At 38.5% G+C, this 23,076-nt stretch overlaps 1 protein-coding gene across 8 annotated transcripts in view; it reads left to right on the top strand.

Moving 5' to 3' along the window:
* DLG2 (discs large MAGUK scaffold protein 2) overlaps nt 1–23,076 on the top strand; it is a 1,053,001-nt gene that overhangs the window by 712,533 nt on the left and 317,392 nt on the right. For all 8 annotated transcript variants that reach the window (XM_086739684.1, XM_086739682.1, XM_086739677.1 and 5 more), the window contains one exon: nt 6,132–6,301. In XM_086739684.1, the coding sequence (XP_086595810.1) occupies nt 6,132–6,301 (170 nt within the window). The remainder of the gene's footprint in view (nt 1–6,131; nt 6,302–23,076) is intronic.

Raw genomic sequence — 23,076 nt, 5'->3', positions numbered from 1 at the left:
CCAGGTGGATTTCCATGCTATTTTGTCAGTGTCTGAGCTGGCTTGGATATCTCTGCATGGGATTTCACTGTGCCAAGTTGATGTAATACGAGGTATCTTTGGGGTCAGGCTCTCTTAGATTCTAGACACTGTCTTGGTGGGTATTTATATGTATATAAACACTCCCAAACAAACAGACACCCTGTGATAAAGGCACACGGCCTAAAAGGATAAAAGGATCTGTTCACTGCAACAGAAAGGGTTAACTGAGCCCCAGCCTTGCCCCAGGAAGTTCTCAGAACTAGGCGAGAATGCAGAAGTGATCCAAAGTATTTTAAACAACAGATAAACTGACTTTTAGCCAAGTTTGTGCCTGGAGTGAAGTCTTACAGCTGGGTTTAAGACTTTTTTTTTTTTCTAGAAAAAAAAAAAGGCAAATGCTGATGTGTCCTCCATTGAAACTGTGAATAGGAACATATTCAAGCTTCTAAATATATTTTCTTCTAACAGTTTAAAGGCTGCAGGGACTCTTCCATTCCTAATTATATAGTGCAGTATGCTGTCTGTTTCTGACTTGCAACTTCAAAAATAGAAATTAGAGTCATAAATGAAACATCGGGAGAGGGATAAAGAGACGCTGTGTATGATATGGAGTTGGTATGCTAATATTTCACTGATATTGTTACCAGTTACTTGTGTTTCAAATTTGATTACTATTATGGAGACCTACTATTATACATTGACATTTTATTAAGATGGCTACTGTTTTTTTTAAAAAAAATCCCTAAGTAACTAAAGCATTAGCAAAAGACAATAAATGTAAATGTCTTATGACAATCTGGTAGCTGTGCTGGTTGTGTCTAGGGTCTCAGCAAGGTCATGTCATCAACAGGATATGTCAGGTAATAACACGTTCTGAAATGCAGAAGTATTTTCTGAAATCTCAATTATTCCCTGACAATCTGGGCTCCAGTGTCCATGCTAGAAATGAAATAAATCTCAAAGTACTCTGGTAGCACACCTGCCAGTCATGCCGGTGTGACTTAAGCCCTCTTGGATGTGATCTGAAATTTTTGACTGCATTACTGTGGGCGTTTCTACCTCCTAAACCATCACTGAACTCCTGGTATACAAAGGAGGAATTTCCACTGTCCTTTTTGCTTTTTCATGCAGCCTTCTGGAGGACAAGGACTAGGACTTTGTGCTAGGGGGTCCTGGACGTGGAATTGGAAAAGTGACTGAGATGGCACTGATATGGAGGGAGTGAGCTGGATCTGCATATGCAGGCTTTTTCTGCTGCTCTTCTGCTTCTCTTACATTCTGCCATTAAGATAGGAACACACTAGAGATTGACTTTCACTTGGAAAGATATGTGGCTTTTTTCTATGCCAAAAAGACTGCAAAAATTCAGAGGAGTTAAGCGTAAACTCTGGGGGTATATAACACAATTTCAGGTCACCTTCCAAAATCTCATGCCGGGAGCTGTGGGCTGAAGGCTGGTGGTATGGTGGACAGGCTGGGTTTCCATTATGTTGTAGTAAAATCTGCACATTGCCTAAATCAAAAACATTTGTAAGATTTTTTTATTTCAGTCTCTGGGCTGAAAATCAAGCCAGTTGCTGGTATGAATTGTGAGGTTGCAGAAGGACGGCACTAGGCTTAATCGAGCACACCCTGCTTTTTGGCAAGACTTGTTAGCTCAACCGTGCTACAGCCTTCAGGCTCTGGACAGCCAACACACCGAAACTGGTTTGCCAGTACAGGTGGAGAAAGCATCCATCTGGGTGTATTTACTTACAGGAATGCTGTGCAAGAATTCAGTTCCCATCTTTGCACACACAAACAGACACACAGTGCAACCTTTGTGCGTGGTGGAAGTGTTTGTCCTTCATCTCTGACTTCTGAGGACTGGTTACAAGGGTGAACGCAGCCGGGAAAAGGCAGGGAGCTGCTTTTGTTGGTTATCTATTATTTATGCTGAGTATGCCTAGAGGCTGCACTGAGGGTTAGTCCCTGCTTGAGATGAGCCAAGAAGGTGTAGACACTCCTCTGGAAAGTTTATTTAGACTGTAAACAGGAGACAAAGGAAGTGGGACACAGGTGGGGTTTTAATCCTCTGTTTGAAGATTATGATAAAAGGAAGTTATGTGACCTGTTCAAGGTTGCACAGGAAGAGCTGGGATGGCACCAGGCCAGCACAGGAGGAGTTGGGGTGGCACCAGGCCAGCATTTGGGGGGAAAACAATATATTTTTTCAATTTATTTTATTGTAATAGATCAATGCCACTTGCTAAAGAATTCAGAGGATTGAAGGATTATTTTTTTTTCTCTCAGAAGTGAAACACTGTGGGTTTAGTCCTTATTTACTTTCCTCAGAACCAAAGACAATTCTGCTCTTGCTAGAAGAATAGGTTAGATTTGATACTTCAAGTAGTGCCTTCATGTTAAATACAGTTGGATTACCATTGTGTTGTACCAGTATTTGCACATATATTTAAATCAAAATCAGTCCTAAGACTTCAGATTTTTCTTAAGTTCAGCTCACATTCTGCTGTGTCAATGATAAATTATCCCCCTCCAAATCATATCTTTCATCAAGTGTTATTTTCAGTCAGTAATCATTCTATGAAATATTTGGAATTTCATTATAAAGCACATAAGTGTCAAATGTTGAGTTAGAATTGTCATCAGACATTTTCAGAAACACTAGATCCTCTCTAGCTTCTGGAAATAGCCAGAAATTTTCTTCTACTGCTAAGCTGTATCCCTTTATTTTTAAAACACACACAGGGGCTCTCTGCTGCCGTACGACGCTGCTTGGGCTTTCTCTTCAGGGAAGAAGCATGCTTGTTCTGCATTGCGCAGAACAAGCGAACAGAATGATCATTACCAGTTGTCACCTACTATATTTCTAATAAGTGCCTAAGGATTGTACTTGTCTTGTTTTCTTACAACTTGACTGAAGCAATTATCAGTTTTTCAAGGATGTCTGCACAGTTTCTTGAAAATAGTAAACATGAAACTCAGATGAATTCATCCTACATCAGCAGTACTAATCTGTGTATGTTTTATTAAAGTCTTACTTTTCTGAAGAAGTCTGTAGCTTTAAAAGGCAGAATTTTAGACAGTGAGGTGAGATTTCTGTTAGAATGTAAATGTCCTTTTACAAAGGATCATGCTTTTTCAGTAAATGGAGGTGTGTGGCTTACTGATTTGGGCAAGTTAATGCTGTGTTTATTGACTTTGTCCAAAAGACATGTTTTTTCCCTTAACAAGAGGCATCACTAGAGCCTTTATGAGAGGTTTTACGTAGACAGGGTTATCTAGTAATATAAATATTTATCAATGCAGGGCACTGTCATGCTCCAATTTTGGATGAGAGGAAGGCCCCCTTGCGTTCTAGCCGACCTCAGACAAGTCTGGGAGGCTACGGGTGGCTAGACCTTGTATTCTCGGGAACAGAATTAAGACTCAAAACTGAGTCAAGTGCCAGGTAACTTTATTAACCCGACAACAAGTTCGCAAATGCAAGATAAAAGAGAGAAAGAAAGGAAAGAGAGAGAAAAGAGAAGAGTTTCAGTTGCAATAGCTACCACCACAGAGCTGCGGTGTCCTGACAGTCCAGTTCACTGGGTGGGGGAACAATCCATCCGATGCTGGTCATTTCGATGTTGGTTCTGTGGATATTGGTTCTGTCGATGTGGATTCCGTCGATGTGTATTCCCCTTTTATGTTCATGTACTCATTGTATTACAAGAGCTGGTTTTCCTAGCCGCGCCCCTCACCTGGCGGTGATATGTATGCCTATTGCCGGGTGATATGCATGCCCATTATCGTCTCTGGGGGGTGCGGGGGGACGTAGGGCTAAATTTCTCAGAATCAGCTCTGCATTCAGGTTCGCAGGACGACAGGAGTTGGCTTGCAAGATAACGGGAAGCCATTGTTTGGGTGGTGGTTTGATGTTTCGACAATGTTGAGAAAAATATTCGACACAGTCTTTTACAGGCACGTACTATATGAAAGCAAAATAAATATAATACTCCTTTTTAGTGTTTTTGTAATCTTTTGCTACCTTTTCATCTTCATAACCATCCAATGGTTAGGATCTTCCAGTTTGTTCCTTAAGCATGGTACTGCCAATTGAATTCCAGATATGACAACAATAAGAGTCATAAATGTGACAAGAATCAGATATATAGTAATATTAATAGAAAGAGAAGCAGCTTAGACATAATTACTGTCTTTCTGAGTGGGAAGCACTAGCAGGATGTAATCATTATTTATTTAAAAGAATAAAGCAATTTATATTAGAGCACTTATTAATTTGACAGCCAAATAACACAATTAAACATTTGGAAAATTAATACTTCCGGCGTTGGAGGGAAGCAGCAAAGTCAACCATACAATGGAAACTGGAAACTTTGCAATCCAGCGTTTTTGATTAGAAGGGAAGTATCAGTTTTGTGTCCTTTCCAAGTTCAACCAGTTGCCAGATAAAGGCTGCTATCAACATCTTCCCCCATGAATGTTCTTCCAAAAGGTTGATAACACACAAAGTCTTTGGTTTCAAATAGTTGTGGTCTTTTTGTTGTTTTGTTTTTAAACAAAAGAGCAATACACGAACGTGACAAAAATCCATCCTAAATTCTCAGAGTTCAGATGAACTTTTGGTAAAGCTTCATTCTCCCTTCATGTGCTAAAACTCCTGAGCAGTACCCAGCTCAGGTGTTCTTATGCTGTAAAGAGTAACATTCAGTAGTTGATCTTTATGTATAGAAACATAGGGGAAAAGGGAATATTTTTAGAAACCCATCTTTTCTTCCCTGACTGTCCTTTCAAACATGCAGAAGAACACATTCATTTACATATGTCTTTTTCTTCAGTACCCGAAGAACTTAGAGGTATCTCATAATAAATGTGCTTCACAGGAACAATAGAGTCTCAGTTCATCTAGTTCTTTGGAATTTGCTCTTCTCACTTACCCTCACTAGCAAAGAAAGGATGGCCCAGTAGTTAAGTCATTAGCCTGCTGCTTTGGAGATGGGTTTGAGTGCTGTCAAGGTATAGACTTCTTTTCCAACTTGGACCAATCTGTCAGATAAGGAGAATACTATTCCATCTAACTGGGACATTTTGAGGGTGAATATATTTGTTCATCCTCAGATAATGCCCAAAGTAAGAATGTGAGAGAATGTTGTTAGGATTCTAAAAACAATAGATGCTATTACTACACAGCAGATCTTGGAGCCTACAGTCAGTGGTGAAAACATAAAGAATGACATTTACTCAAATTATTTAACATGAAACATTCTCTTCTAAATTGTCTGCTTTTTGTAGGCCAGTATTTTTACTTTGACAGCTTAGAATTCTTTGGGTCTGATAAATAAATATGAGAGATTTGAGGAGGTATTTGAACAATTACTGGGCTCTCTGTATTAAATTAAATCAACTGATTACCTTAAGAGCAACTGTAATAGAAATATCATTCAGCACGGATGCTGTAACTCACTTATATTGTTTAGTAAAAATTGTTTTAATGAAGTCTGTATATACAAGTTGTTTGTTAGAATCATGGAATGGTTTGGGTTGGAAGGGACCTTTAAAGGCCATTTAGTCCAACCCCCCTGCAAGGAGCAGGGACATCTCCAACCAGATCAGGCTGCTCAGAGCCCCGTCCAACCTGGCCTTGAATGTTTCCAGGGATGGGGCATCCACCACCTCTCTGGGCAACCTGTGCTAGTGTTCCACCACCCTCATTGTAAAAAATTTTTTCCTTTTGTCTAGTCTGAATCTGCCTGCCTCTATTTTAAAACCATTGCCCTTCGTCCTATCACAACAGGCCCTGCTAAAGACTTTCTCCTCATCTTTCTTACTAATTTCTGTCACTCTAGTGGATGCAACCCCAGTTTATGAAGGAGGATGGTAGGTGTGGGTGATTAGGTGGACTTTAGCTTGAATCAGGTATGTCTTTTGGAGGGACTAAGTGTTCTGTTTCTGTCTCATTGCTGATGATGCATATTGCATTAGGCCTGTCATCTGGCAGACTTCCCAATGAAGTGTTCTTCATTTTACAGCACTACTGACAAAACTCTGTTCATTTCAAAATGACAGCTGAAGCAGTTAGTATCTATGGTTCTTTGGTTTTCTTGTAGGGTCAACGATTGCATCTTGAGAGTGAACGAGGTTGACGTGTCAGAAGTCTCACACAGCAAAGCCGTGGAGGCCCTAAAAGAGGCTGGCTCCATAGTACGATTGTATGTTCGTCGAAGGAGACCTATTCTGGAGACCGTGGTAGAGATCAAGTTGTTTAAAGGTCCTAAAGGTAAATGTGAAAATAAAAATACATCCATTTTAAACTTGATGCTTAACTTCTTTTGTAGCTCAAATGGCATCTGACTTTGTTGATTCGTTAACTGTTTGACCTGTCAAATACTGAAATGCAGTTAATTTAAGCTGATAGAACTTGAATTCGTGTTTGCATGTCTCTTCCTGAAATATAAAGGAAAGCAAGGAGTTGTCACTTGCTTCATTTGATATTTACTGTAGAGATGGCTCATTACTTCCCGAAGAAATGCAAGATGCAAAAATATTATGCTTTACATTGGCAGCACATATACTTCTTCTAACATTCCTTTACTGAGACCTTTGACTTTCATTTAAGGTGCTGTTGAATACAGAGTATCTGAATTCTCCCTTTATTCAGAAGGCTTTATGATCATCCAACTTAACCTTTCTACTTTCATGTTGATAGTTTCTTCTAAAGTTATCTTTGGAGCAAGAAGACAAGGATACTAACTTAGCTGAATACATAGGAGAATTTTATTTTATCCTTCAACAAAATTACACGGAAGTCTAGCATAAGACCTTCACTAGTTTAAATCAGCTTTATCTCTTCCAATGGAACCTTATGGTCAGAGAAAAAAACCCAGATTCCTTTCTAGAAGTATTAGTACAAATTGTGAATATTATATTTTCACCTTTGCTTTTGCAAAAAGTTTTTATTTGTAGAGGTGTTATTTTTAAAAAATTTCATTTTATTGTTTTTCCTGCCTGAAATTTTCCTCTGGTTACTGTCCTTTTTCTTTATAGCTAATTTCTGGTCAAAGAAAATGGATATTTTCATAGTACATGTGAATAAAATAAACAGCAGTAGATTTTTTTATCCATAATAATTACTTCATAAGCGAGTCTTCAATTAATGGTATATATATGAAATTAAGACATTTGCATATCTCTCAGTTTATGCTATGCACATGAGATTATTCCAACTGTTTCATCTACAGTGAACAGCCTGTAGCTCTTTCAGTGGTTTCCCTTATGTCTCATCTCATGTGAATATTACAGTATGTTTCTGCCTGGTTTTTTTTATATCAGTAATGGAGTATATTTTTTTTTGGAATACACGTGGAATTGTTGAGATTATCCATTCATAGTAAGCAAGGATGGTGCACTGGTTTCAGTATTGCACCATGTGTCTTCTAGGTATATCATGGTTATTTGGAACAGCAGTGTATGCATGAGCTTCTGCACTTGGTGAACAGTAAAATATATTTAAACATGCATCTGAGAATAAACCCCCAAAAGTCTGGATTCTTCCAGTCAATTACAACGCTAAATTGACTTCCTAATAGAAAAGCATCTCTAATGAGATTTTGTACGTGTGTGAACTCAGAATTGTAGTGCACAGTGTTTTAAAGCTTTGGAATTAAACTAAGTGTGTGATGTGATAGCCATTTTGAGTAACCTAAGGCTAAAGAAACTAAAATTAACATATCCTTTCAGGTTGTGATGAAACAGTAAAAATTATTCACCATGACCAAATTTTTGCTGCATTGTGGAAACGGACAAGAGAGGCAATCACTATCTAATAATGTTTTTTCATCATGTTTGTTTTGATTGTATGCCTGAAACTATTTATTTTTACATTTATTTTCATAAAAGAGAGTGGATACGAAAAAAGTGCTTTTTGTAACAAGCTAAAGAAGCTTTGCTGCTTAGTACTACAAACATCAATTTTGTAGCTATATTCTTATATTAAGTTTACTACAGATATGTGCTATAAAGACTGAATTTTATTGTTAAGTTGAGTATATTTTTAAAATTTTCACTTCAATATTACAGAAATAAGTTAACTAGAAACTCGGATGAAAAAAAAAAGTGGATGGGCTTGTTCTTTGCAAAAGCCAGGTTTTTTAATCTTTATAATTTAAGCAGTAAGGAAACATGCCCTTGTATGCTTTCTATATTACACAAATGAAAAAAGTAGAATGAAGAACCATAGAATCATAGAATGGTTTGGGTTGGAAGGGACCTTTAAAGGCCATTTAGTCCAACCCCCCTGCAAGGAGCAGGGACATCTCCCATCAGATCAGGCTGCTCAGAGCCCCATCCAACCTGGCCTTGAATGTTTCCAGGGTTAGGAAAATAGATTATAGATTGGTTGGAAATCTTACCAATACTAATTATAATATCTGTAGTGGTTTTTCTTTTGATTTATCAAAATTTTCTGTGAAAAATAAACTGTTGAGAGGCATCAAGCTCATGGCAGAAGTTGAGAATAAAACCTGTGAATCTTGGCTGTAGGTTTCAGTTTAAGTCACTCGTATGATGCTTCTTTGCTCCTATTTCGGGTGATTTTATCTGCGAACTACTCTTTCACACCATTACTATAAAGTGCAAGAACAACTTAGTATTTATATACACAGTGTTTCTGACTTTTCAGAGTGAAATTGGGATGTTTTGGTGTCCAGAGCAGGACCTGAAAATCAGCATGGTAGTTTCCACATCATTCTTTCCTTACTACTAAACTTGGACTAGCAAATATCTTCTCAGATTCTTCTTTTCCTGTCTGTCTCTGTCAATATATAACAAAATACATACTGACTTAATTTTTCATGGTGTTGAGAATTTACCACATCAAAGCAAGTCTTGGCTTCCGTAATGGCACGTAAATTCAGAGATCACTAAACCTGTGTATGTGTAGTAGATCGTATCTTTAAGCACTTAAAGGTGATAAAGAAGGAAATTTGCAAGGCTTTTTGTATAAATATTATTTTAATTTAATCCTGGGTATTCAGAATGAGGGCTTTTACAAGCTGTGCATCTGTAAAGGTTAGATTTTTTTTTAAATGGATGTTAATTTTTCTAGCTAGCAACCACAATATAGAAGACATAGGTTAATTTTGCAAAACTATTTTGAGCGTAAGAAGTTAAATATGCATTGTGTAGCAATAGCTTTGGGCATATGGCAGGGGAAAAGTCATGGTGGTGTGCTGCCGAGTGGTCCCTTTGAATGTAGATCCCCTTGCAATTGCTCCTGCTGCTTTACAAAAAAGCTGTCCTAGCATCCTATGAGCTAAAAAGCCATGTAACCCTTCATCTCGACTGTTTGGGAAAAGAGGTAAACAGAGACACAAATGAGTTGTGTAATAGAAAAATCAAGGTTTCAAACAGAATTGCAGCTGTGTAGATGTTTAAAGCTATGCATTTGTCAGTTTGCCACATCTGATTGATAATATTGGCTGATGTCTACAGTCTGTGTCTTGAAGGTAATTGCCAGCTGTGATCACTGCAGGACCTTCCTCTCTTTCATGTGCTCAGGAGATTGTCTTTTATATCCCTCTTGTATGTCTCTTGAGTCAGACGTGCAATTTTAGTGATTCACTGCTAGGCTTTGCATAGCATTTAGTAGTAAACAGTAGGTGTTTTATTTCAGTTACTCAGGACACTGCAGATTTTAGCAGCCAGCCTCTTTGCAGTAGCCAAGGGCTGTAACAGAGGAAGGATATACAATGGAGCTTTCTTATTGAAAATCAATAGGATTTAGACACAACTAAAAATCCTGTCCTTAAGTAATATGTTTTTCTTGCTCTGTGTTGAAACATAGCAAGACTTAACAGTAATGAGAATGGATTGCGTACACTGCAGCATTTGTTCCTGGGGAACAAACGTGCAGACATTCAAAACAATTTAGTGGTGGCATTTGGCTTTGTAATATAACTTGTGTATTAGCTTCCTATAAGACCCTGCAAAGAACTGTGTATGAGGAGTGAATTACAAACTTCAGTCACTGTTCAGAGATTGCAGTGCTCAAACCCATTTGATTGCATTTGACTGGAGGATTTTAAACCAAAGGAATTCCATATTCATGCTGTCCCTTCATATCGCAAATCTACTTTTTACTAAAACCAGAAGAATTGGTTAGCATGCTTGATGTAATATTAGTGATAGAAACTAAACCTGAGTTTTTTAAATTTCATTTTTTACAAAATCAGCCAGAAAAAAAAAATGGATTTCTAACATTGTAGAAAGTTTCTGACAGTTAGAAACTTAGTTAAATACAGAGGTTGTGTAATATTTTACCTACCAATATGTAACTGATAATTTAAGCTCTGATATTATATACCAGAAGAAATAAAAATAATGCAGAAAATAATGATTCCAGTAACTGTAGCAGTGTTGGATCACATAATAAACTCCTGACCTCAATTCTATAGGAAATGTGACATCTTAAAAGACAACACGGCTGCAGAAATTAAGTTTATATTATATGAAGCAGAAGCGCTGAGTACCAGGAAACTTGAGAGGAGAAATGTCAGACCTAAAAACACCCCAAAAAAAGGAACAACATAACGGAGAGCTGATTCTGTCATCTGGGTATTCTAGTGGCTTGAGTATAAAATCACAGAGAAATAGGATTAAACGCGACCCTTCATGTCAATTCAATAGTATCTATCATTCAGTGTCTGAACGGCATTGGAATCTTGCCGTGATGTCTAGAGCTGCCCTTTTGTTCACTGTATTTTAGTTAGAAAGGCTCTGGACAGATCAGCAGCTGTCTGTCTTCTGTTGTCTGTAAGCATGCCTTTTTCTCATTCCTGGTGAATTCACCCGTTGATACATTTTGATCGGTTTCACCCCACTGAGCTTTGGGCACTTAAGAAAGGGTATTTGGGGACACTTATTCCTCTGCTCTTTTCTACTTTCAGAATTAGGGCCATATCAGGACTTTCCATTTACTCCATTTGGAGTGTTATTATGTTTTGGGGCTTTAAATTAGAAATTAATGCATCTGTTGAGCACTGTTCAGTCTGTATCTCTCTCTGAATGGCTGTCCTCCTTATCTTAATTTTCTTCTTAATCAGCAAAGACTAAGCTCTTAAAGTGGGCATCTCAATAAAGTACTCAAAAATAAGATGGGAAGAATACAAAGGTTGTAATATGTATTTTTTTTTTGTTGAATTATATATATCCATCTAAATGTTTGATGAAGTCATTGGGCATAACCAGTTCCAGAGTTTCCATTTCATTGTTTTCTGTGCTGGCCTGAAGCAACTATGCAGCACGTGGTAGATTTCCTTTTCACATAACTATTTGTTTTGTTCTTGATGACACTGAATAAAGTCACTGTGCAGTAATGAAGCACTCTTACTATACTAAGAAAAGAATAAGTATGTTTTAATTAGCATTTTTTAAACTCATTGATTAGTTATGAAAGTTTGTTTTGTAAGAAGATGCAGGGATTTTCACCATCGATATAAGGTATGATTTCTCTGTAGATTTACCTTGAATTGTTACTGAAATGTTCTCTACTCCATTGCTGTCTGTAGTTTCATAGAAGTTCATACTTCTGTTTCATAGAAGTGGACACATTTTAGTTTGGATTGTTGGCTTTATTGGAAAAATCTTGTGTTCTGTTGCATCGATAGTATTCCAGCTTGCGGTGTCAACTGAAATAGTCAAAAAAAGTACAGTAAAATTATGTGTATTTTAAAATGCCTGCTAAGAACTTATTCAATTCAGAACAGCAGAGTAGAGAGGTTTTTTAATTTTTACAAGTGCTACTCTCAGTAAGAAAAGGTGAATTCTTATAATTTTTATCTGCTAAAGCAAAGCCAAAGGTTACCTTTTTATCTCAGCTAATAGCTACAGCACTTCAAATGAAAGGGGAAGCTTTTGCAAACAAAGAACCTGAGTTATTTCTTTCCCAATTTCAGACAACACTGAAAGCTTTCAGATCTTGCTGTTCAATAACTGATTGCAAATGCTTGCTTCAGACTGATGACGATATATATTTTTCTATTAATGTAGCTGTCACTTCTACTACTATACTGGCCTGTTGTCTCTAGTTTAAGGGACACTAAGTACTGCATAGCAAACTTCAGCATATGGGGAGAGGTAGGTTTATGGCAAGTTAGGCAGATGTTTTGTTAATTTATGATCACTTGAAACCTTCAAAACATTTTTTATTTCATGCTAAGAAATGTTTTTATAGTTCCAAAGTGTTTTCAGCAAAATTGTTTTTTCACAGTTTTAACAGAACCTTAAGCCTTTTCTTATGGTCTTTTAAGAATTTCAGTCTTGTGATCTCATCAGCTATGAATTTACTTCTGGTTTTCAGTGTTGTTCTCCTTCTGTGCTGTGAGCTTTTCTGTGAATCCTGACCTAAAACAGAGCAAAATGGGGCAACTTAAAAAAGAGAGCTGTAGAAAGATGAGGAAACAGGCAAACTTTCCTAAACCTAGATTTAATGAATTATTTAGGTTTTCAGCTGTAATTTAAGTGCTTTGCTTCATGTTGCTGTAATACACTATCACTTACTACAGGTATAACTAGAAAACCACCACAACTGAAACTAAAATGCAATTTGTTGTGAAATCTCTTTGCTTGAAGGGGCTCGCATTTCATCCAATTAGCAGAAAGTGCTCTGTTAAGCACTAATACATAATTTTCCAATTTTAAGATAGTGATTCAAAACCATCATTTGTAAGTTAACATTACTAAAAGGCATGACTTCCCCCCAGGCTAAGATTGTCTAATGTAGGAATATGTGAGTATCTGCATAGTTTATCACATGAAAATGGGATTCTCTTGAAACTCATAAAATTAGAAAGCTCTGTGATAGTGCTATAAAAACCTTTGCTATTTAAAAAAAAAAAAAAAGACATATTAGTGTTGCCAGTGCCTGATGGAGAAAAAGTGGTAGGTTATGTCTGCACCTTCATATTTCAGAGACTGAGGACCTTGTTCTTTAATTTTAGTGATGATATCCACGTACAGTTGCTATTATCATATTCTGCTTTATGGCAGAATAAAATAAATATTATTATTAAATAAACAAATAAACTATTACATGTATTATCTGCCTTTGGTAACTTGCCATCTCATTTGTATAAATTACACATATGAAATATTGGTTAAAAACTATTCATTCTGTAAAGCGGTTACTTCCATTCCTGAAAAAAATAAATGCTTATTTATTGTAGTGTCACATAATAATAGTTATTATTATTAGACTGGCACTTCAGTTCTAGTATTTCAGGCCTTGGCTACTGTCTTCTTGTCTTCAGTGGAGAAAGAAAGTCTGTCATGTTTTTGGTTACAATTGCAATTAAATGGCAGGAGATGGTGATATCGAATTGTTGTCACGTCAGACCAAATACAGCCATTTTTGGAGCTAATTAGTCAACTGATAACGTAATGATTTTCCAGATCAACAAGAATAATTTCAAATAGAATTCAAAAGCCATCCTTCTCATTGGTTTTCTCACCTAAAACTAGAGCTATTCTGAAAGCTGCAGGGTATCACTTGTTTCAAGTCTCATGTTTTCATACTTCTGACTTCCCTCTTTTGTGTTTCACAGTCATTTTCCATTAGCAGTAAGGGAATAAACAATATTACTTGGAAGACTGTGCAGCAATTTATACACATATATATTGTGTTTGCTTTGTTTTGTTTTTCTCTTGAAACCATTCAGTTCTTAAGAACTCTCAAGGCAGTTCTTAGAATCCTGGGTTAATATGCAAAACAACCGTCTAATCTCATAGTAGATTTTAAGTATCAGTTTCCAAAAATCATTCACAAAGTGTGAGGTTTCTACTGAAATGAACAGTACTTTCTGCAACACCGTTGTGCTTGCTATTTCTGAAGTGGTGCAGTAGCAATTTCAAAGTGTGGTGCTGTATTTTAATAGCCAATTGAGATGGCTATAAAAATCCAGCACTGCACATTAAGATCATTACTAAATTGCTTCAGCAATACTTACTGATGAGGCAGCTTCGGCAGAACACGATTCATCTTAATGGACTGTGGCTGCAGTAGAGCAAAAGCAGCAGCATGGGGAAAGGAAGATAGAATCATAGAATCACAGAATGGTTTGGGTTGGAAGGAACCTTCAAAGGTCATCTAGTCCAACCCCCCTGCAAGGAGCAGGGACATCTCCAACCAGATCAGGTTGCTCAGAGCCCCATCCAACCTGGCCTTGAATGTTTCCAGGGATGGGGCATCCACCACCTCTCTGGACAACCAGAGTACAGGCAGGCTTGGATGCCAAAAAGCTTAAAGTTTTGTTTCAAGAAAAATAAGCTTTGGCTAGCTTCTTTTTGTCTTCAGTGGAGAAAGAAGTAAATCAGTCATCTTGTTTGTTACAATTGCAGTTAAATCGCAGAAGATGGTGGTATGAAATTGTTGTTGCATCAGACCAAATTCAGCTATCTTTGGACCTAAGTACACCATTGACACTTGAATTGACAAAATCTTCTGTGCTTGTTCTTTCTGAATTAGGTAGAAATTTTGTATTACCATCCCGTTGCCTAAATAGTTTCATCAGCTCTGACTAGAGACAGTAAGTGATATGGTGTACCAGTGTGACCTTGTTTTTTATCAGTCTCTGTCATAAGATGTCAATCCTCTTGCTGTGGTTAAAGTTGCTTAGAAGAGTTAGCATGACTTACTAGATTCCCCCTGAAACGGTTTCTGTCACCTTGGCAGATTTAACTCAATAACCTCTCACTGGAAATTTGAGGGGAGGAACATGTTGCATTTTCTTTTCTTCATCCACTTCCTCTACCCACACAGAGAGAAAGGGCTTTTAATTTCTGTGCTTAGCTGTTGGATAAGTTGTGGATGCATCTCCAGGTCTGGCTCCTATGGCTTGCTTCTGGGTGAGAATAAAGCAGACCATTTAAAAAATTCTGTGTTTGATTTATCCTGTCCTTGCGGAAATGCTTCAAAGGAAGTTGCTTACTAAATGGATTTCTCAGCTACATAATGATCTCCAGCACACTGCTGAAAGTTTCTTGGAACATCTTTTGTCTTGGGCTTGTATGGAAAACTGTGCTTTGGGATGCTATTTGACACTGCTGCCTTTTTCTGTGTGTCATTTTTAGAAACCCCAAGGACTTGTCTCCACCACTAAGTGGTTGGTTTTGGTTGGTTTTCTTTTTTTTTTTGGTCTACAAGTGTTAGACAAATTCCTGACGAATGTTTGCCAACTCCTTTTACAATTCTAAATTTTTCTCCTGACCAAAAGGAATGTTATTACAGTAAGCTTCATAATTTTGTCATTATAGCATGCCTTTGTACTTCTTTTTTCCTTTAGTTTATATGTTTCTGGGTCAGGAAATATTTTCATCATTTCCCTCCCCATTCTAGAGTGCCATGTAAAAGTTAAAAAAGGAGTTACAGAAGACCCCTTTCATTATGTTTGCCATGGCTGTTTTCATCAGGCCAACATAAGAGAGGGAGGAGATGCAGCAGACATTGTAGCAGTGTTAATTGTCTCATCAGTATTTCCAGATAGACAATAAATCAAAAGATGAGGAAGGAAAATGGCATCATTTGCTAAACTAGTGGGCTGAGTGTGAAAGAACTCCTGTAGGCAGGAGACAAATGTCTTTTTTTCTGTTTTCTTAGTGGAGGAGTGAGAATTTTCTAGGGAGTGGCAGTTTTCTTGGCCTTTTTTCACTACCTATATGTTCCTTGTTTTAAATTCCTCAGGTGAGTTTTAGAGAATGATTATGCTTGATCTTTCACCACTATTATAAATAAACAATTATATGATAGCCTGGTGTAACATCCTGATGCAACAGAAAATATATTAAGGCTTTAGCATCCTATGTGGAATATGTTTATTGACACAACATCTGTCACTTGCAGCTGAGTAGTCTGAAAATCCTTATATTTTCTTCTTTGAAGAGCTTCATCCATTCTTGAATATAAAGCCAAATATGCAAATTAACCAGGTGAAATTATAGAGCAGTGATTTCATCTTTTATTGTTCGGTTAATTATCTATGTAGCAAGTTCTGTCTTCCTGATAGTTTTTTAGATATCCAGATCTTTCTCAAGAAATCTGCTGTCTGGAAGACAACATGCATCAGCAAAATGAAAAGCACCTTTAAAAGAATAAATTGTACTCAATTACATTTTTATAGCTTGGAGAGCTGTATCTATTCATTTTTCTTGTGTTCTTGTCTCATTTTTTTTTTCTGTAATCCTAAGCACAGGCAGACAGTCAGTATTTTCGGTCTTCTGAGAAAGACATCAGAGATTCTGATCAGGGTAGAGTGAGAAAGCTGGGTGAAGCTTTAAAGATTCAAGTGATATGGTAAATAAAATATCAGTCTGCAGTCTATTTAAAAAAAAAATTCTAGATTGTCAGTATTATTCTTTTGTTTCCACTAGCTGAAAAAAAGGAAGGAGTTACATTAAAGCGTGTCTGAACATCTGAAGGGAATAGATGGCTTAGTCAGAAGGCAGACACCAAAGTGATTAATTGCAAATAGTCATTCATCTGACTATTTCCAGTACTGTGTTCTAGTCCTTTCTTGCAGGTCTGTTATCCTCATTTTGCTTTCAGTATTCCGAATTCTAGTTAAAATTGTAGTTATCCTTAAAGAAAACAAAAGAAAGAATGCAACTTGAGTTCTTTCTAGGTGACAACTTAAAGTGGTAACCAGATCTCAACACTTGGCAAAAAGAAATTTCCCTGTAGTATTTTAGCTGTAACTTGCCATTTGTTATTTTAGACCATTTGTCCAACAGCTCTGAAAAACTGTTTTTCCTTCATCAGTTAGGCGTATTTTGGTTTATTTCTTTAAATATTATATTAATATTCCTAGAAATGGCAGCCTTTCTTTTGGAGCTTACAAGGAAGGAGATCCTTTGCTATTTGCCATGAAGCAAATGGTCTGCAACAATACTTTCCAATTGTGCCATCTTAAGACATGAGACTGAGAAGTCCAGGTTCTGGGTGTCCGGTGCACACTCTGGTTCTGCATGTGTCGCATCAGTGACACGTACAAAGGGCAGTTGATTTGGCCATGTAGTAGAATTTTGTATTGTGGACACAGTGACATCAAGCTTCATGCAGAAGCAAAATATAGGCTTACTGGACCAAAGACTTGTGCTTCCTGACACATAGACAGCTACTCTTCAGCTCTTCTTCATTCGCGTGAGCAGTAAAGCCGTGTGATTTGTGAGAGAGTATCACTTCTCTTTCTTTGCTTTCAGATTTTTTCATTCAGAAATTCCACCACTTGGGACAATGACAAGGTGGTATGTTTTTCTTGACATGAAGCATTTGGAGTGCTTGGTAGATGAAAAAAATTCCTGTGACCCCTTCCAGGGGGTCTAACTTTGGCTAACTTTGTATGAGAAAAGCAAGGAGACAGCTTCATGCTTCTGTCTTTAGTGTCTCATTTCTGAGATAAGTGCAGCTCTGAAAGCTTAAATAAGCAAATTATATCTGTGGAGGGAACCTTCTGTGAAACCAGAAACACTAGCTAGTATATCCAAAGTATTCCAAGAGCACAAGATCTGTGTTTATTACCCAGGATGCTGGCTTCTGAACTTTGAGTAGTGATATATACCAGCCAATAAGACACCTGCTCTTGGATTCTTTAGAAAGAATTTTGTCCAATTATTGTCTTTGATAGGAAGAAACAGTTGCAAAGCACGATCTTAGAGCTGAGTGAAATGTAAAAAGGACATAATGACACAAAAAGTCTTTAGGATATGATAAAAGATATGTTGCATAAGCTGAAAGAAAATATCCTCAAGGCAGGCTTGACATTTTTATTTTGGAAAGTGATATTTGCAAATAAGGACATAATAGACTTTTTTCCCCTAAACTGTGTTTGGGTTTGCTTTTTTGTTTGTTTGTTCTTTTCTTTTGTTTCTTATGCCAAACAATGTGTAGGATGTCTTATGAAATTAATACAAAGAGATACTAGCCACTCCAACAGAGAGGCCTGAAATGAGGAAAGACAACATTACAGCAAATAATTTATAGTGTATGCACATTTACATTTTATATATTGTAATTGAAAAATGAACTGTCTGAATGGTAGGCCACGGGTAAATCTTATCTGTAGTCTGTAGGTCAGATGTGTCTAATTTCTAAATTCTAGTGATTATGAAATGCCATAGACAAAATTTCTGAAAGTTATTTTTAAATAATACTTTTAAATTCCTTTATAGCAAATCACATCCCCTCTGTAACATACTGAAAATAATTGTAGTTTAGAGATGTACTTTGTAATAACAGAGAAATGTTGAGATGATAGGTGCAAGATATAAAGATATAAAAAGTGCCTGCCTTTTTGCTGGCATCAGTTTTCACAGAAAGGTTATCTGTGATAAGGTTGCTGTAATGATTAAAACCAGCAACAGAGGAACAAGACCTCAGCCCCAAATGAAGAAGGAACAGGCCTGGCAGCACTTAAAGAAGTTAGATATTTTTACAGTTGCAGGTCCTGATTGCTTTGATCCCAGGCTATCGAAACTTAGCTGATGAAATCTGAATACTGACAATGATTGGTTTTGAACACCTGTATGGAGAAGGTAAAGTGAAAAACTGGAAAGGGTAAGCAGCAAACTCATCTTCATTGAAGTGAATAAGAGGAGGCAAGGGACTATAAAGTCATCAGTTTGCTTCCAGAACCCCAGAAGAATACTGGAACTAGTAGGAAAACTCTTTATAAGCACCTAGAAAAAGTTTGAAGCTTAATGATTACCAGAGGATGCCATACTCCTCTTTTGTAACTCTTTTTCACATTTTTCTCAGATGACACCATGTGCTGGGGGGGGGGTTAACACTGCAAGTGGTCTGAAAAAAAAAAGTGGTAATTCAGCAGGAACCACTGCAAGGTGCTTTCAGTAGAAATAATCAAATAATCTACTAAATAGTGCTTAACAGAAAACTGTTGGGAAAAGAATCTCATAGAAGAGTATCTATAACTTTGTTACCTGTAGTATCTTGTCTTTTACACATCATGCTGTGATGAAACATTCAAATACGGTATAGGGATTTATAAATTGAGGTATGGTTTATAAGACATATGAGCAATCCTTTCATCCTTCATAGGTAAAGCTTTGAGCTTTGCACTTCAAGAAGGGTGTAGGCCAGTTGGAGGGACTCCAGGGGAAAGACTGGAAATGATCAGAGCGTTAGAAAGCCTGTCCTACAAGGAAAGAATGTGAGATCTGAAGTCATTTATCAGAAATACCAAAGACTTAGAGGGGAGTTATGGGCCCCGATAACAATCTTCTTGCCTTGCAGCACATCTTTGAAGAGTGAGTTTGCTCTGTGTGTCCCCTGGGGAGTGTGTGGAGCAAAATTTAATGCACAAATTATGATAAGCAAGATTTGAACTGGATTTAGAACAAGTGAGGGTTGTGATATGATAGATTACCAGGCAGGTCACCAGGTCTGTAGCATGGAGAACAGCCATTTGTTAGCCATGATGCAACTATAGTTGGTTCTGCCTCGGGTCAAGAAGATGGAGTAAATGATCCATTGAGTTTCTTCCAGCCCCAGGATTCAGTGATCATAACAAAATTTTCTCATTTCACTGGGGTATGAAGACAAACAGTAGATGTAAGGGATATTTAAGTTCTGCACCTGCAGAAATGAAGCGTGTCTTTCAGGCAGAAAACAGATATTTCCTTTGCTTGTCCTCAATAGTAATTTAGTATTTTTTATTTCCCTCTTTTTTTTGCTTTAGTTGTGGCTAGCAGAGATAAAATGTTTTTAGAAAAGAAACTTCTCCACATGTGAAAATATTAATGAACAGTAGAACAGATAAACTGCAGTCGCAGCCAGCATTTGTTTATTCACATCCAACTAGGACTTCTCTGGCTTTTCAACTTTTCTGTTGCTCAAGTCAGGATCATGCTCCTTCGGAAAAGTTTGGTCAGATCGGTGGCTGGATCTTCACCAAAGGCTGTTCCTAAAGCATGTTTCAGTATTTGAAGGCTGGTCAAGACTCCTATGCTTTGGACTGCACTAAGGCTTTTTATGCTAAGTGTTGACTTCATATTTCTTTCGTCCAGCTCTAGGCAGAGCTGAGTTTCTTTACACCAAAAATGATATTGTAGGCTTTGGGTTCCACATTTATGGGTCTCACAGGAATTAATCTTTTAATCCATATAGGTGCCTAAAATTTCCAAGGCGGGGTCCAGAAGTGGTCTGGAATGAAACAATACATTAGTACATTCATTCTTTCCCCTAGGGTTTCATTTTTTTTTTTGTTAGGAATGCTGTGTACATCATTCCCAGATACTGAGATATACTTCTCCACAAAACACTCACCTGATTCATCAGCAGCTGAGCATTGTAAGGATCTCAGAGGGGCCCACATTCCCCAACAAAGCCTTGCCCCAACATACTTGGACAGAGTGTTTGTTAAAACCAACTCATTTATTGGCATCTTTGAGGTTTGCTTTCAGGTGGTAACAGAGGTCTCTGCTGCAAGCCTTCTACCAAGAATATCCTACTGTCCTATGCATCCATGAATACTCTTGGAGGTATTCCTCAGCCAGAGCTTGCAGGAGTAGTTGGGGGGCACCATCCGTTGGCAGTGGAGCCGCTGAGGAAGTAAGACCCAGGTTGCCCTCTGCAAGAGCTGCAACCAGCAAGTGAGTTCCCCACATCAAGGACAGGTGGCTGCCAAGGTTGCGCAGGAACGAGGAGCCCCAACTTCTCTTCAGCTCATCCTCAAGGTGTAGGATGAGTCAAAGCTGCTCCATCTTGCACAAACATGCCAGTTGCATGCAAATGCAGGAGTTCCTTGCCAGCATCTTCTCCACGCTGCCTAGCTCCGGTGGAAAAAAGTGCCTGATGGGTGTTCTCAGAAGCATGAGCAGGTGGTCAATTATGTTGTCCTTATGGGCACTAAGGTCTTCGTAGGCACATGGATGGATGCAGCCTCATAAGAAAGTTCTTGGAAAGGGCTTGGCAAACACAGCAGAGGTGCTCATGTTATCGAGAGACTTATCTTGACACAGAGTGTCTTAATGGTCTTGACACAGAGTGTCTTTATCCCTCCCCTTGTACCCCTCCTGCTGGGGCAGAACTTTGCCCTGCAAGCCTCAAGAATCAAGGGGAATGAAAAGCATGTCCCCAGGGCAAGCAGGAACTGTCCTGCCATTCCTGCCTGCAGGTGCCCACTTTCCCCCTACAAGGACAAGCCAGGGGCTGGAGAGACCATGCCAGGGCACCTGGCTCTGGGCCACCTCATGCCCATGGGGCAGCTCCTCTGCAGCTCCCAGGGTGCTGCAGCCCAGCCTGACCCACTGGGTGAAGGGAACCTGGGGAAGTGCCAGGAGCCACCTGTCCTGCCCTGCCCACTCAAGGGACTGTGCTGCTGGGGCTCTGCACACCCAGAGAGGGCCCTGTGGGACGACTGGTCGTGGGGAGAGAAAAGAGAGGATGGGAAGCTCCCATCATCCCTGGGACACTGCCTGCCCTCCCTCCTTTCCCTCTGTGGGGCCATATCCAGCTCAGCCCCAGGCAGCAGCATCTTTGGTCACTTTTCCCTAACTGCACCAGAGCTACCCAGCAAGCAGCCAGTGCCTTGATGTGACCCTGGCCAGACAGAATGGCCCTTGTAACACAGCAGCACATGTAGAGTTTGGTGGTGGGTGGACACCAGACACTGCCAGACACCCACCAAAGTACTCTCTCCCTCCCACGTCTCCATAGGACAGAGGGAGAAAGAAGATGAGAAAGCTTCTGAGTGGTGAGGAAGATGTGGAGATCTTTCTGTCAGTGACCTGGATGCAGGAGTTGAATGCACCATTAGCAAGTTTGCCAATGACACTAAACTGGGAGGTGTTGTTGACTCCCTCGAGGGGCAAAAGGCCTTGCAGAGGCATCTGGATAGACTGGAGCACTGGACAATTATCAGTGGCATGAAATCTAATAAGAACTAACGCCAGATTCTGCATCTGGGTTGAAGTAACACCAGACACGAGTGTAAATGAGGAGAGGAGTGGCTGCAGAGCAGCCCTGCAGAAAACAATCTGGGGGTGCTGTTTTTTTACCCTACCTCTGGCATTGCAGGGAAGCTAAGGATTGTTATTAATTGAAATAGCTGATGGAAAGACCATGTTAATACCCCTCCTAGACAGAACCCCTCAAGGGACTAATAGCAGGGTCTTGTGTTATACTATATGTCATGAAGATTCCTAATGAAAAGGATCAGGGAAACCCTTACTCTGAGAAAATGTGTAGTGTAACCCAACCTGAAACAATCACATTTAAGTGTTACGGTCTGAATCTCAACACTGCTAAGCACAAACTCTTAGAAAATCTTTCATGGTCTGGGACGAGTAGTGCAATTCCGTTAGCAAATTTTTAGCATAATTTCTGAGAAGTCACAAGTGTCTGATTTTACTCTCTGAGAGTACAGGGTGCTTCTCACTGGCAAATAAAACATCTTTATTTCACTTTGTTGCTTAGAGTATTGCAAGAAAGCATCCTCAGTAAACGGAACTAAGGGACCAAAGTACAGTTTCAGGGAGACAAAAAGAGTCAAAGCAAAGTGCAATGACTCATGAATCCATTTTCAGAATGTCTTCACCTTATTACTACAGTTCAGTAAGCACCATCTCTTTTCTTTCTCTATATCATTCATAGACTTGTAAACTTCTAACATCAGGGCTCTGGAAATTGCCTTACATAAAAAAAAAACAAAATTACTTGTAAATATGTGTCTTGATTTCTCTCTGTATTTTTCCAAAAGGAAATAACTGAATGAGTGACAGATTATTTATAGGTTGATTGCAAATAGATAAGAGGCTACAAGATGAACTTTGATTTCATTTTGTATTTTCATGCTTCGACATAATTGGCAGAGAGCTTTTCAGGAAAGTATTTCTGTTCAGCTTTGCAACAGGGATAAGGAGATAAATGCTAAATTTCCTTCATCAGATGGAGGATGAACAAAAGAAACTGATGAGTCTCTCCCTGACATTTATGGTTGTTAAACAGATCCCACACTGACAGACTGCTCCTTCTGTCTCTGTTTTGTT

Source organism: Chlamydotis macqueenii, chromosome 1, assembly GCF_036417535.1.
Source record: "Chlamydotis macqueenii isolate bChlMac1 chromosome 1, bChlMac1.mat, whole genome shotgun sequence".
NCBI classification, from domain to species: domain Eukaryota; kingdom Metazoa; phylum Chordata; class Aves; order Otidiformes; family Otididae; genus Chlamydotis; species Chlamydotis macqueenii.
The sequence above is the reverse complement of the archived record's forward strand: the minus strand, read 5'-3'. Positions and strand labels throughout refer to the sequence as shown.